The sequence below is a fragment of the Ursus arctos genome, unplaced genomic scaffold (assembly GCF_023065955.2).
Source record: "Ursus arctos isolate Adak ecotype North America unplaced genomic scaffold, UrsArc2.0 scaffold_5, whole genome shotgun sequence".
NCBI lineage: Eukaryota > Metazoa > Chordata > Mammalia > Carnivora > Ursidae > Ursus > Ursus arctos.
In genome coordinates this window covers 74595522-74610909 of record NW_026623067.1, presented here as the reverse complement: position 1 = coordinate 74610909, position 15388 = coordinate 74595522, and the positions used below count along the sequence as shown (strand labels likewise).

The following is a 15388-nucleotide window of genomic DNA, read 5'->3' as shown; positions in this document are numbered from 1 at the left end:
AATAAATTCTAACCCCAAGAAAAGTTTCTGTCAGCCAAAATCTATCCCTGTTCTTTTGTTATCCTTACGTATGGGGAGAGGCACCTGTTTTGCATTTGTAGTTCATAGTCCTTTATGCCTTACAAATAAAATAACATCAAGTCAACACAATGTTTTTGGATCATTTTTCAAATTAATTTTTTCTTAACCACAAAAAAAAAAAGGCAAAAGTAAATCTACTTGTGAGAAAGCAATATAAAGAAAAATCTAGTAACTGATGTTATTCATCAGAGATTCATTGATTTAAGTATACAATCATGGGCATTCTAATTTAGTCTTTCTTTGCCCCATCCAAACTTTATGTTTTTGAGGTCACTAAAAGTGACATTTCAGGGTGTCATGTCTGGCGATCATGAAGTCCATCTTGAAGTGTGCAAGAGCTGTTTTATGAATTTACCTTTTCTTTGGCTTAATATAAGAACGATTGTCACTAGGTAAATTGTGACTTGACTTTCAAAAATATATCCTGAAGAGTCCTCAACACTAGGCATCTCTCAAGAGGTTTATTTGTTGTTTTTTATGAAGTCCTCTTTTATCAACCCCTCCCCCTATTTCCTACCCCATCCGCACCCCCAGCTCACAGCAACTCAACCACTTTTTTTTTTTTAAGACTCCACATATAAGTGATACCATGCAGTTTGTCTTTCTCCAACTGGCTTATTTCACTGAGCGTAATACCCTCCACATTCATCCATATTGTCACAAATGACATGATTTCCTTCTTTTCTAAGGCTGAAAACTATTGCATTATATATATGTATGACCACATTTTCTTGATGTATTTATCTGTTTGTGGACGCTTAAGTTGTGTCTATGTCTTGGCTGTTGTGAATAATGTTGCAATGAACATGAGAGTTTTAGTTTCATTTTAGTTTCATTTAGTTTCAGATAACTTTTCAAGATAATGGTTTCCAGTCTTCCCACCACCATTTATTGAAGAGCTATCCCTTCGCCATTGTACCTTCATGGCTCTTTTGTCAAAAATCAGTTGACATATGTGCATGAGCTTATTTGTGGGCTTTCTATTCTGTTCCACTGATCTATATGTCTTCTTTTCTATGCCAGTACCATACTGTTTTGATTACGATAGGTTTGTAATATACTTTGAAGTCAGGAAATGTGATGCCTCCAGCTTTGTTCTTTTTCCAGTTTGCAAGGTCTGTTCATGTCTTTTTGGTTCCATACAGCATTTTGGATTGTTTCTTCTATTTCTGTGGAAAATGCCATTGAAATTTTGGTAGGAATTGTATTAAATCTATAGATTGCTTTGGGTAGTGTGGACATTTTTACAATAGAAATTCTTCTAATTCATGAACACAATATTTTTTTATTTATTTCTGTCTTCTTCAATGTATTTCATCAATGTCTCATAGTTTTTACTATGTAGAAGTTTCACCTTCCTGGTTAAATGTATTCCTAAGTATTTTATTCCTTTTGATGCTATTGTAAATGAGATTTTTTTTAATTTCTCTTTCTGATAGTTTGCTGTTAGTGTATAGAAACACAACTCGTTTTTTGTATATTGATTTTGTGTCCTGCAACTTTACTGAATTCAGTTATTTTATCTTGGTGGCTTTTTGATGGAGTCTTTAGGGTTTTCTGTGTATCCTATCATGTCATCTGAAAATAGAAACATATTTATTTTGCAATTTGAATGACTTATATGTCTTTTTTTCTTGCCTAATTAATCTGACCTTCCAGTACTATTGACTAAAGTCTCAAGAATGAGCATCTTTGTCTTGTTCCTGATCTTATAGGAAAAGGTTTCAGCATATCACCATTGAGTATGATAATAGCTGTGGGCTTGTCCTGTATGGGCTTTGTTATGTTGGAAAACATTGCTTCTATACCCATTTTGTTGAGAGTTCTTAAAAATAATCTAATGGCTAACACTATCTTAGACACTAATAAGAGGTTGTAGATACGTAAAAATGGTAGGTATGATTCTTACCCATTAGGAGCTTCACTTTAAGGAAAATGCTAATTTTGACTTCAAAAATTACTAAACAGCCAGACTGTAGGGAAATGAATAGGCAATTGAGAACAGAGGTGGCTCAAAAGAGTGTGTCAATCTCAAGGAGAAAAGAGGTGTAAGGGAAGCAGTTGAAAGGGCTTTAAAAAAACTCACTATAAACAGTAGAGAGAAACAATTAAGTAATATAAAAAACATGCTCACTGCCAGGATTTTTGACATATGCAACTCATCATGAAGAACTGATATGACTTAATCCCATAACACTTACTATTTTTGGCTTTGTCTTAGGGCATGGATTGCAGCATGGAGTTTACAGATCCATTTCTGTACTATACAGGAATAAAAATTCAAAGTTTCATTTTACGAACCACAAATTATACCACACTTCCTATATTTACAACTCATGAATAACATTTTTTTTAAAGATTTTGGCCTATCACTGTGTGTTGAGAGTCCATGTACATCGCAGCATTTACTGATGGTCCTTCTACATGTAAGTATGACACTAAAACTGGAACTTTTAGCTAAAGGTTCCTGAACATGACTTGTAAACCAAATTTGAAGAAAATCGGGAATATACGTTGTTGACTAGGAAGGTAAGCATTCCTGGGCACAGGTGGAATGTGGCAAACACAAAGCTGGAGAAGTGGTAATAAGGGAATAAAAATGAATTGTATTGATTTAGTTAGTACCTGTCATTTGCTAGAAGATTATGTAATCATCTTTGGAATGGCCTGTTAGCACAAATTTAATAATAAATCTCCATTCCCCTGTTAAATGAGCCAGGACAAGTATTGTTCATTATTATGTTCCTGTAAGAAAGACTGTAGCGATATTTTGATAGTTTAATGAATTTGTAAAAGTTGACCTAAGCACCAAGGAGTCTGGGCTGAAGAAAAATACTTTTTTTTTCCTTTACAAGTTCCGTAGTATAAAATGTATACCCTGTTTTTAATGAACAAACCTTTTTTTAATCATCCTGACTGATTTATTTCTCATTATCCAAGTGGGGAACATAACATCTACATGTCATTCGTGCGAAATAACTATATGTACTCTGAGTAAGACCTAGATACAAAAGACCCGTGAGTGTACATTTATTCAAATGAAGGTTGAAGTCTTTAAAGATATCCACCCAGGAATCTTATGTCATCTTCTATCGGGATTGTATCTCCATTTCAGTTTGTGTGACACTACCTGTTTTGAATAGGATAAAGACTCATTGTTACTGTCAGGCCTGTTTTCAAACTAAATATTCATCTCGTCCTTTGTGGCTGCCATTTTTATCACGCATTTAGAACAGTTTCCCTTTGCCGATCTGCCATCTTCCTGCAAATCACTGTTTCACTTGTATGATTTCTAGTGAGACAAGCTTAGACCTGGCTGCCTTTCTCTCAGTAACAGAGAAAAGAAACGTCTCTGGTGCCTATGCTGCAAAGAAAATGATTCATGTGTAAATTATCACTTGGCCTTTATTTGCTTGGCCTGTGGAGAGTGCGCATGCAGATAAAAGGTTCGGTGGGTCAGGGCTCAGTACGTGCAGGTTTCTCCGGTGGCTACAATGACTGCGTTAGAATTGTTGTCACAGGTTATCAGACACGCTATGATGTCTTATCATTATATATTTGCAGTTTTCTGTGTAAAATAAACTCTAATGCGGAAGATGCTTCTATAGTAATAGGACACCATGTACCTGTCCCGTTTGTTCTGTTGGTTCACATCCTAAATAAGAAAAACTGGTTTGTGTTTTCTTGAAGTTGGAACTGATATCTTTGTGTTTCTGCCATAGATGTTTCTGGCTCCAGTCTATCTCCTTTTTCTTCTACCTCATGTTTTCGTTTCTTCAAACTTGGATGTTGTCCAAGTTGTTGAGAAGCATGGATAATATCTTAGTAACACATCCTATTAATCCAGGTAGATGTAAAATGCTGTTGTGATACGTATAGCCGCTTCTAGGCACTATGCAGAAATTGGATAGTTGCAGAAACTGCAAAATCTGTTCTCTGTGACTCAGTTGGTTTTTTTTTAAATAAAATTGCTTACCATGCACTCATTATAATCTTGACTATTAAAGGAGGCAAACAAAGGTTTAGGGTTGCTTTTTCTTTTTAACCAAATATCAGCCCTCTACATGTACAGCTAAAATGAATTTATAAGGTAAATCCCTGTGTGTGTGTGTTTGTGTATGTATAAAAAACACTAAGAAATGCATTAATAAATCCCAAAATGATACGATGCCTTCAGTCTACTCTTATTATGTAGGCCTTATAATGTGTGTCAGAAGGGTAGCGCTGATATATCTATTTCTGCAGCTTTTATTTATTTGTGTAATTCATATGTTATGATCCATGTGATTTTCTAAAGTATGTTAGAAACCAAGAGAATACATTTTATAACACCTTACTAAATTGATGTTTATCGGAACATTATTGATTCATAGCCCCTTTGGTAAGCTTTCCTCTATTAAAGTGAAATTAAATGAGTTTTAAATAATGCAGTTAGCGTTACAAAATACTGCCTTCATTTTTTTCAAAAAGTTATCTTTGCTGTTGAAGAAATTATGTCTGGAACCAAATTCCTTGCACTTGGACAAAAAGGTGTAATTTTTCATTGTAACTTTTGTTATTCCTTTAGGGAAACAACCCACTGTTTTGAGAACACAGATAATTAACCATATGTAAATTACTTTTAATTCCTTGTCACCAAGACCTGAAGGGCAGGGTGATCTCTCCTTCCTTCTCCTTTCACTTTCTGTTCCACTTTCCATGACCAAAGCCCAGCTGAGCTATGGAAGGAGGACAGTCCTGCTCCGTTCTTGGACACGTTTTTCCTGGAGCAGTCCATCCCACAGCCTCCCTTGCATGGAATGGGGAAGAGATGGGGATATGTGAAACCTACTTATCCCTTCCCCTTGACCAGTTAAAAATCACTTCTTGTTCTCTCCTCATTTTCTTTCTCATCTCCTAGGCTGAAGTAATTCACTGAGTTTAGGCCAAATGGAAAATGAAAAACCAAGAACTTTCTTTTCAGGGGAAGGGGAACTACTGGTTCAGCTACCTTACCCTTGCCCCAAATGATAACTTTATAGAAGAGTGCATATTTCTAGCCTATAAAAACTGTTTGGCACAGATAACCTAATTGTCTTATCACTTGTTTGATTACAGTGTTTGTAGTTTTGTTTCAACCAGGAGAGAGAATGAAGAAAGCACAGTTGAGGAAAATAGAGGAGAGTGGCTCACAGAATAAGAGAATAGGGGTGAAACTCAAAAGATGAAGTTATCGAGTGTAGACTTGCTTAATCTCATCTATCTACCCAATGATACACTATGAGCTTGTGCAAAAAGAGACAATAATTATATCAGGACCATCATCTCAGTGTTCCTGGCATGCACACAGAGTTGTAAGGAAGTCATATAATTTTGTTTGTACATTTGTATAATTGATGTCTTACTACAGATATTTAGTTAGGTGTGTATAAATACATTTCATGTATATGTGTATGGTATACAGCATACAAATATAACACTTGAGTGTAAGTATGAACAGTTGTGACAATTTTCCTAAGAATATATCGTATGCATCTGTGTTGAGATAGGCATGCTATAATTATGACAATTAAAGACATTTAAAGGTAGCAAACAGATTTGTTTTTATATATAATAATTTATTTACCCCGGTAGCTGAACTCAACACAGTATTTCCTTTTTAGCTTACTCTTATCCATGAGGGGATAATGTGTTTAATTAAGCCCTCTTGTCTACAGGCAATAGAGACCCACTCAGCTACCTTGGATTGAATTTATAGTTTGTCTCCTAAAGAAGATCTGGACAGAGAATATAAGAACTGAAATTGTACCTGTACTCAAATTGTAATTTAAGCCATTTAGACTTTTTAGTGTTGTTCTAATGTGAAAGGAACAGAATAAAAGTTACTGTGAAGGTACTCATTGTCTTGTCATTGGAAAGTCATTGACAATTAATATTGCTGTTCCAAGCACCTACTCTTGCCACTTGTCTCTCATGAGACATGTATTTCTCTAGAGGAATCTGTTTCTCTCTGTCATGCCTCTAGGCGCTATACATGGACCAGCTTCCTCCTCTTGCTTACTCCTTCTGCCCACTCAGAACTTCAGCAAATGAATAGCCTCTGGGTCTCTCCAGTTTTGACTTTACTTCAGCTGCAGTCCCCTGCCAGTACCTTGGTTTCTTCCATCGAGTTCTTAAGAAAATTATTTTTTTCCGCATCTCTTTGCTTCAGATCAGAGACGATGGTGCTGCATTTAGATCAGTATCCATCCCAGGCTAGGTCAGCTGCAGATGGAAGGTTCAGACCCTGCTGCTGTCCTTTGAAACAGGTCTGTAATCAATTTAGTTTCGCTACAGGGGGTGGTTGGTGAGCAGATACCACCACTGACACCTCTAGTGTGTGTGTGTGTGTGTGTGTGTGTGTGTGTGTGTGTGTGTGTGTATAAAATATGTGCTGTATCACACAGGTTAACTCCCTGATATGGGGACTATGAACCAAACTATTAACTGTTAACCAAACTATTAACATGATCTATTGCTGAAATGTCACTCCTCAAGGAAGTCTCAAGCTACACTCTCTGTATGCTCCTACCATATGGTCCCATAATACTCTGTATTTCATCGCCATCATAAAACTCATCAGTGTTATTATAATCACTTAATGCCTCTCTCCTCTCATAAACTCTAAGTCTGTGAAAAGAGGGACCAGATCTTTCCTGCTCACTATTCTGTCCCTGTATCTGGCCCAGTTCCTGGCTCATAACAGTATCCAAATGTTTAAGTTATTTGATTAATAAATGCCTTAAGCCTCTAGGAATCAAGAGGTTTAAATTAGAAGTTTAGTAATCATCCAAAAACCAACTCTTCTTCCTAAATGTGCCCCATTTCTGACAGTGACAGTACCAGTATTGTCACACAGGCGCTGGTTCCTCCCTCTCTCCATCATCAGGGCAGTCAAGTTTTCTTGGTTCTTTCTTTCTCTTTTATCTGTAATTTTTTTTCTCCATTGCCATTGCAACTGTCTCAGTCCAGGTCTTCTTCACCTCCACCTACCTGGTCTCCTGGGCTCTAAGCCCTCACCCTCTATATATCCTACATAGCTTCCTAAAAAGCAGCTTTTCACACTTCTTTCTCTGTGAGAAAAACTTTGTTGGCTCCACTTCTGCCTAAAGAATGAAATCCAAATTCTTAAGTCCTTCACTCTCTTGTTCCTGCTAAATCTCTAATTAGGTTTTCTACTACTGTCCTACATGAACTCTTTCATTCTGCCCAAATGAGTCTAAGTCTCCTCTCCAAATACATTCTGGGCATCTCTGCACCCTTGTCCACTTCTCTTCCTCCTTCTGCAGGACTTAACTATTCTTCTTCTTTCAAACCCACCTCAAGTTCTTCTTTCTTCAGGAAGTTATTCCTATTGCCCAGTCCTCAGTAATCACTTCTTATTCTAAAGTTAGAGGACTTAGAATCTCTGCCATTCACCTAACCTTTACCGTGGGCTACCTGACAATATTGGGGGGGGGGGGTTTCTATGCACAGTATGATAGTGAGGAGTGTGAACTGCAGTCAGACTGCCGAGGTTCAAATCCTGCCTCCACAAGTTAACAACTGGGTAAACTGAGCAAGTTACCCAACTTCTGTAAACTTGAGCTATGTCATCTCTAAAATGGGAATGATAACAGCACTTTCCTGTTGTGAGAGTTCAATGTAGTAAATCATCGAAAGCATAGTGAGTGCTCAGTAAATGTTTCTTACAAAATTATTTGCTCATTATTGATTAACTGGCTATTTTTAGATACCTGTTATGTGCTAGACACTGCCCTAGATAGAAATAGTATAAAGGCGTTAAGATAACAACCTCTAACAAGGAAGTCACTTCTATCCTATCCCCCAATTAGACTCCAAGCCCCTTGCAGTCACATTCACATAATCCATACATCTTTACTGATATTTGCTATCTTCAAAAACCCTGTGCCAGGCACAGGGAATTACAAGGAGGCATAATATAAAGTCCATGACATGTTAACTACACCGGAATTAAATTTAAAAATTAGAAGGCCATGACCTTCAAGACCAGTATAGCTAAAGCCCCTGGCATTGTGCTTTGCACATGGTAAGAGCTCAGTAAACGTTTATTGGCACCAAAGAGCATGGCAGTGACGATGAAGACTCTAGAGCACCACAATTTCTAGCCTCTTTTGAGAGCTGTTAACTTTATTTGGCTTCTTCGTGTCTTCATTTTCCACTGAATGAATGCCAGGAAGTCATTTTCAATTTTTTTCTGTCTGATCAAGGCTTAGATAATGTCTGCTTCTTTTGGTAGCTAAATATCCCCCAAACTCAGTTTCATGCTTCAGTGAGAAGATATTATGGTATTGCCAATGGAAACCACTACACATTTGGGCAACATCATGATGTCTAAGTGGCTCAGATTCAAGTTTCAGTATAGATTCTGGTTCCTGCACATTTGCTGTCAAAAACCACTTTATAGGAGCCAAACTGTGGAACCCTTCCAAGTGTTAGGCACTATTAGAAGTACCATTAAAGTACTGCAGAGCTTCAAAAGATTATGAAATTCTGATTTTTTAACATAATATGTTCTATGGTACTTCCATGAAATTTATTTATGCTGTACAGTTTAGTCCCCTCCCCAAACCTGTCCCTCTTTACTTCCTTGGTCAGCCTGCAGGGAATAAAACTTACACAAGACATAAGGATTAAAGTGAGAATTTTTATAATATCAAAAGCTACGTAGAGATAAAGATAATTGTCCGTCAGCCTGTAGTGTGATAATTATATTAATTTAGCATAAAATTTATCTCTAGCTTCCTTACGGTCAAGGCAGAAAAGGAAATAATAACTGACAATATCTTCTTCACTAGAAAAGCTAAAGCATATACACTCTTCGGAAAAGGTAGTTTCCTTGCAATAAATAACAAATCATCATATATTTACTTGTAAATGAGCAATTATTTATGGAATTATTTTAGTGTCTCCTTCCCCCACTAGACTGTAAACTCCCTGAAGTCAGTGGCCACATATGTCTTGTTAATCACCATGTCCCCAGCTCCTAGAAAAAACTGTTAGTTGAAATTAAAATGAAATGAAATCACGTGGATTCGTATCCAAGAAAGACTGACTAACATAATGGGCTATATCTTCCATGAATGTATTTGTAGGAAGTCCAGTTAGCATTCCTTATACTGTTGATTTTTTTAAATATTTTATTTTCATTTTTTTCAGCTTTATTGAGGTAGAGTTGACAAAATTCTAAGACATTTAAAGTGTACATCATGACAATTTGATATACCCAGTGAAAGGATTCCTCCCATCTTGTTAATTAACACATCCATCACCTTGATTTTTTTTTTTTTTTTGGTGAGAATATTTAAGTTCTACTTTCAGCAAATTTCACTTCCGTAATACATTCTTAACTATAGTCACCATGTTAATACATTAGATCCTCAGACCGTATTCATCCTATAGTTGAAAGTTTGTATCCTTTTACCAACCTCTCTTCCTATTCCCCCAACCCCAGGCCCTGGAAACCACTTTTTTTCTCTCTGTTTCTAGGAGTTTGATTTTTTTTTTTTTTAGATTACACATATAAGTCATACCAGGCAGTATTTGTCTTTCTCTGCCTGGCTTATTTCACTTAGCATAATGCCTTCAAAGTCCATTCATGTTATTGCTCATGACCAGATTTCCTTCTTTCTCATGGCTGAATGATAGTCCTGTGTGTGTGTGTGTGTGTGTGTGTATACATATCTTTATCTATTCATCTGTTGATGGACACCTAGGTTATTTCTGTATCTTGGCTATTGTGAACAGTGTTGAAGTGATCATGGGACTGCAGATATCTCTTCAATATCCTGTTTTCATTTCCCTTGGATAGATACTCAGAATTGGGATTGCTGGATCACTTCGTAGTTTTATTTTTAATTTCTTGAAGATCCTCCATACAGTTTTCCATAGTAGCTATACCAATTTATATTCCTCCCAACAATACACTAGGGTTCCCTTTTTTCCACATTCTGGCCAACAATTTTATCTCTTACCTTTTTGATGATGGTCATTCTAACAGATGCGATGTATTATCTCATTGTGGTTTTGATTTGCATTTCCCTGTTGAGCACCTTTTTATAACCCCTAATTATCGCATATGTAATCTGCAAATATTTTTTCTCATTTTATAAGTTGTCTTTTCATTTTGTGGGTGGTTAGTTTCCTTGGTCTTTGTTTTTTGTTCTTGTCTTTCTTTTTTTTTTATTTTTGCTTTTGATACCTTTGCTTTGATTAAAGCAAAAAATCATTACCAAGACCAATGTCAAGGAGTTCACCCCCTATGGTTTCTTCCAGAAGTTTTACAGGTTCAGGTCTTATGTTCAAGTCTTTAATCCATTTTAAGTTGATTTTTGGATTTGTTATAAGATAGGGGTCCAGTTTCATTCTTCCGCATGTAGTTGTCCAGTTTTCCCAACACCATTTATTGAAGAGACTATCTTTTCCCCATATTCTCCATATATTCTTCGTTCCTTTGTCAAAAATTTTCAACCATGTATGCATGGATTTATTTCTGGGTTCTCTGTTCTAATAATATATGTATCTGTTACTATGCCAATACCATACTGTCTTGACTACTTTACGTTTGTAATACAGTTTGAAATTGGGAAGTGTGATACCTCCGCTTTGTTCATCTTTCTCAAGATTGCTTTGACTGTTTGGAATCTTTTGTAGTTCCATACAAATTTTAGGATTGTTTGTTCTAGTTCTGTGAAAAATGCCATGGGAATTTTGATAGAGATTGCATTGAGTCTGTAGATTGTTTGAAAAGTATGAGCATTTTAACAATATTAATTCTTCAAGGTCATGAGCGTGGAATATCTTTCCATTGACTTGTGTCTTCCATTTCTTTCATCAATGTCTTATTTTCAGTGCATAGTTCTTTTACCTCCTTGGTTAAATTTATTACTAAGTATTTTATTCTTTTTGATGGGATTGAAAATAGGATTATTTCCTTAATTTCTCTTCCTGATACTGTTAAGTTTTTTACTGATGACCAATAAAAGCCCATGAGGAGAGAATGGAGAAAAAATAAGATGCAATAAAATAAATGCCTGTAATATAACATTAAATCATGATTCAGTGATGAGGATCATACAGAAGACTGCCTTAATTTTTACCATAAGTTACGATAACTTATGGTAACTTTACTATAACCAAAGATGGCCATCCACCCTTCACAGAGAAAAAGTTGTATGGATCCTCATGCTTATCTAATGTAGATAGTAGCCATTTATTTACTAAAAATCTATGAAGAAATAAGAAGCATCATTTTAAAGAAAGCAGTACACATTGTATAGCAAATGTAGTTAACTGTTGTTTTTAGCAGAAGGGTCTCTATATCAGTTGACTTTGATGAAGGTACAGTATAGTAGAAATAATCTTTCAGTTTTTTTAGAAGGTTTGTAATGCAATGTCATTTTCATTATAGGCAGAATTTATGCAACCAAATATAACCTCTCATATAATATTGAAGTTTCATTTTAATGCCATTTACCATAAAGTACAACTTAGAATAAGGCAGGTATGTCTTGGATCCCCTCCAAGGGGGCATTGGTACTGTAAGCTCAAGGATGGGCCCTGTGTCTTGTTTTCCTTTATATACCTACTACCCATCAATGTCTGGCATATAGGCACTTAGAAAATGTTTGGACTAAATGATGGTATAAGTTTTTGTTTTGTTTTTGTTTCTGTCTTGTTTTACCCCATGTAAGTGATTATTGAAGGGCTTAAAGCTGCATGCCTGAACAAATTTCAAAAAATCTGCCATAGTGGGGTGCCTGGGTGGCTCAGTTGTTAAGCATCTGCCTTCGGCTCAGGGCCTGATCCCAGGGTACTGGGATCGAGCCCCACATTGGGCTCCCTGCTCCGCTGGGAGCCTGCTTCTTCCTCTCCCAATCCCCCTGCTTGTGTTCCCTCTCTCGCTGGTTGTCTCACTCTCTGTCAAATAAATAAATAAAAATCTTAAAAAAAAAAAAAACTGCCATAGTATTGTGGGTAGTGTTGGTTTTTCTTTTTGGGGGGGAAACAAAAGAAAAATGGGTAGGCAGTTGCATTTGTTTCTTTTAAAATATTTTTAAATGTGAAAATATGTTAAAGATCAAAATAATGAACAGTGTCTTATTTCTTCTTTTTACCATACTTTTCCAAAATTAATATGAATAGTACATGACTCCTTAAAATTATTTCTGCGGAATAGAAATAACTCCTTTTAGTGAGAGTCCTATTAATACAAAAGTCATGAAGAAGCAGCAAATTCCGTTTTTAACCAAATACACAGTTAAAATTATGTTTCTTCTATTTCCAGAAGCTTTTAACAATCATATTTTTTATGATCATTTTACTCAAAGGATTGGGTTCCTGAGAATAGTAGACCTATCAGCAGAGTAGAGGAAAGACCTGCATTATCTTGTCATTTTTCGTATTTAACCTAGCACCTATATTTTTTTGAAAAGCATTTAAAGAATTTTTTAATTATTTTTTATTTTTTCATAATAATATATCCTTTCCTCTGGAGAAGACAACATATGAAGTTAAGTACTTATCTCAGAAAAATGTCTGTATTTCATTTTTAATTCAATTCAGCATTTACTGAGCTCTCAACTATTTCAGAAGACTGTACCGGTCAGTCAGTCAGTCGACAAATGTTTAGTACACACCTGGTATGTGCCAGGCACTCTTCCAGGCACTGTGATGGGACACAGCAGCAGACACAGCAAAGTTCCTGACCTGAGGGAGAGTACATTTTAGTCAGAGCATATAGACAAATAACAAGCAAGCCATAAAAAAGCTAGTAAATAAAGAAACAAACAAATAAATGATTTCAGTTGCTAGTGAAGTGGTGTGTTATGACAAACGTTTAAGATGACACTGGGCTGAAGAGTGAGCAGGAAGTGAGAGAGCAGTGTGACTCTCCTTGAGCTGATTGTTTTCCCCCTTTGAGGCTGCTTGGTCCTGTTACCAGTACTGCCACCATTGAGCTATTTGAAAACAACCTGCTTTCTTTGTACCACAGAGCAATATAAAATCACCAACGGAGTCATTTTCTCTAGGAGAAGTGAGTGGAAATACACTAGTCCAACCACCTTTCCTGCCCCTTCTCTTGTGCATTGCTCACTGGATGTAAAAGATGAAACTTCCCACCTGTTCACCACCAGCTACACAATGTGGTATTCCCTAAGGCACGCAAGGGGAATCAGATGCTGGGTGGAAAGAAAACAAAAATCACGTGTCCATGATAGGCATTAAATGGAGATATTTGAAGGTGACACCATGTTTAAATAGATAAAAGAAAAAGCATTAAGTTTTCCATTACCACTTGATTATAACTATAAAGCTATCCTGTAATTTGGTTCAAGTCAGTTTCTACTTTATATATTTTATACATGTATATACCTACATATATAGATGTATATAGTATATACATATAATCATTTATATGCAAATGATATTAACTAAAAAAACAAGCTCTTGGAATATAGAGAGTAAAGAACATAAAAATCTAACATTTCTGGTATGGCAGTTCCTCAAAAGTTAAAAATAGAACTACCTTGTGATCCAGCATTGGCACTCCTGGGTATTTACCCAAAAAATACAAGAACACTAATTCAAAGGGATACATGCAGCCCTATGTTTGTAGCAGCATTATTTACAGTAGCCAAGATGTGGAAGCAACCCAAGTGTCCACTGATTAATGAATGGATAAAGAAGATGTGGTATACACACACACACACACACACACACACACACAGTGGAATATTTTTCAGCTATAAAAAGGTATGAAGTCTTGCCATTACAACCACATGGACGGAGTTGGAGAGTATAATGCTAAGTAAAATAAGTCAGTCAGAGAAAGACAAATACCGTATGATTTCACTCATATGTGGAATTTAAGAACCAAAATAAGGCGCCTGGATGACTCAGTCATTTAAGCATCTGACTCTTGATTTTGGCTCAGGTCATGAGCTCAGGGTCATGAGATCGGGCCCCACGTCAGGCTGTACGTTGGACATGGAGCCTGCTTGGGATTCTCTTTCTCTCTCGCCCTCTGCCTCTTCCCTCCCCAGCCAGCGCTCGCTCTCTCTCTCTCTCTAAAAAAAACAAACAAACAAGCAAAGAAAAAAATGAGAGAGAGAGAAAGTAAGCAACAGACTCTTAATTGTAGAGAACAAACTGATGGTTACCAGAGGGAAGGTGGACAGGGGCATGGGTGAAGTAGGTGATGGGGATTATGGAGTGCGCTTGTTGTCATGAGCACAGGGTGATGTATGGAAGTGCTGAATCACTATATCGTATATCTGAAACTAATATAACACTGTACGTTAACTAACTGGAATTAAAATAAAAACTTTTTTAAAACCTTCATATCTGAATATTCGTTTTTCAGATTAGTATTTCCATTCAGTATCAATATCAATGGAAATTATTTCCATTTGGAGGGTGCTTTAGAATGTATAAAATACTTTCACATATTCCTCTCATGGAGTCCTCGAGAACAATGATGTGAAATAGGTCCTATTATTACCTTCACTTTATACGTGAAGAAACAGACAGCCTGGTGATTTGCACAGAATCTTAAAGCCAGGAAGTGTTAGAACTAGGTGCCCAAGAGTTATGGCTATGAGGCCACTGTGCTTTACACTACACTACAGCTACAAATAGATAGTTTCAAGAGGAAGCAGACAGAAAGAGTAGTCAGAAAGTTGATGGGATTGTGATTCTGATGCTGTGGCTAACACATCCATGAGAAAGTTACCAGCAGAGTCTTTTAACAACAGAAGGCTGCAGGGATAAGAACAGAAAAATGGATCTCAGATTCAGTTGTCCCATTCTTACAGAGGAAAGAGAGAAAGAGAGATTACAGGATTTGCCCAAGTTTACAGCTAGTAAATACCATTTTACAGTTAAGGAAATGAGCACTGAGAGACAAGTGACTTAAAACAGTATTTTCTCTTTCTTACTTTTCTCTCCTTTTCTTCCAACCTGCTACAACTCTAGCTGATCTTTATTTCCTCTAGACCAAAATTTTCCAAAGTGTGTTTTGTGAAATAGAAGTCCAGAAAACTGTCCCAAGAAGACTCATTGGCTAAATATGTTTGGGAGATAGTGCACATTGAAATCCTCCCTTGTAGGGTGCCTGGCTGGCTCAGTTGCTATCCCACAAAGCCAGAGGTCCACAGAATAAACTTTAAGCAAAGTTAAATGTTGAATAAGCCAAACGGTAAATTCAGTAATCATTATGCCAATCATTGTGCCACTACGCCAATAGACATGGAACATAATCCTCTCC

At 36.5% G+C, this 15388-nt stretch overlaps 1 protein-coding gene across 11 annotated transcripts in view; it reads left to right on the top strand.

Annotated features, from left to right (window-relative positions):
* Window positions 1-15388, top strand: part of FAM172A (family with sequence similarity 172 member A) — a 428036-nt gene that overhangs the window by 384782 nt on the left and 27866 nt on the right. Inside the window, exons 10-11 of one of the 11 annotated variants that reach the window (XM_057307508.1) lie at window positions 2440-2507; window positions 5778-13395. The exons of 8 other annotated variants lie outside the window; for them this stretch is intronic. In XM_057307508.1, the coding sequence (XP_057163491.1) occupies window positions 2440-2507; window positions 5778-5810 (101 nt within the window). In that variant the 3' untranslated portion in view covers window positions 5811-13395. Of the gene's footprint in view, window positions 1-2439; window positions 3566-5777; window positions 13396-15388 lie in introns of those variants that run through there. 2 more of the 11 variants (XM_057307510.1, XM_057307507.1) reach the window with 2 other exon arrangements.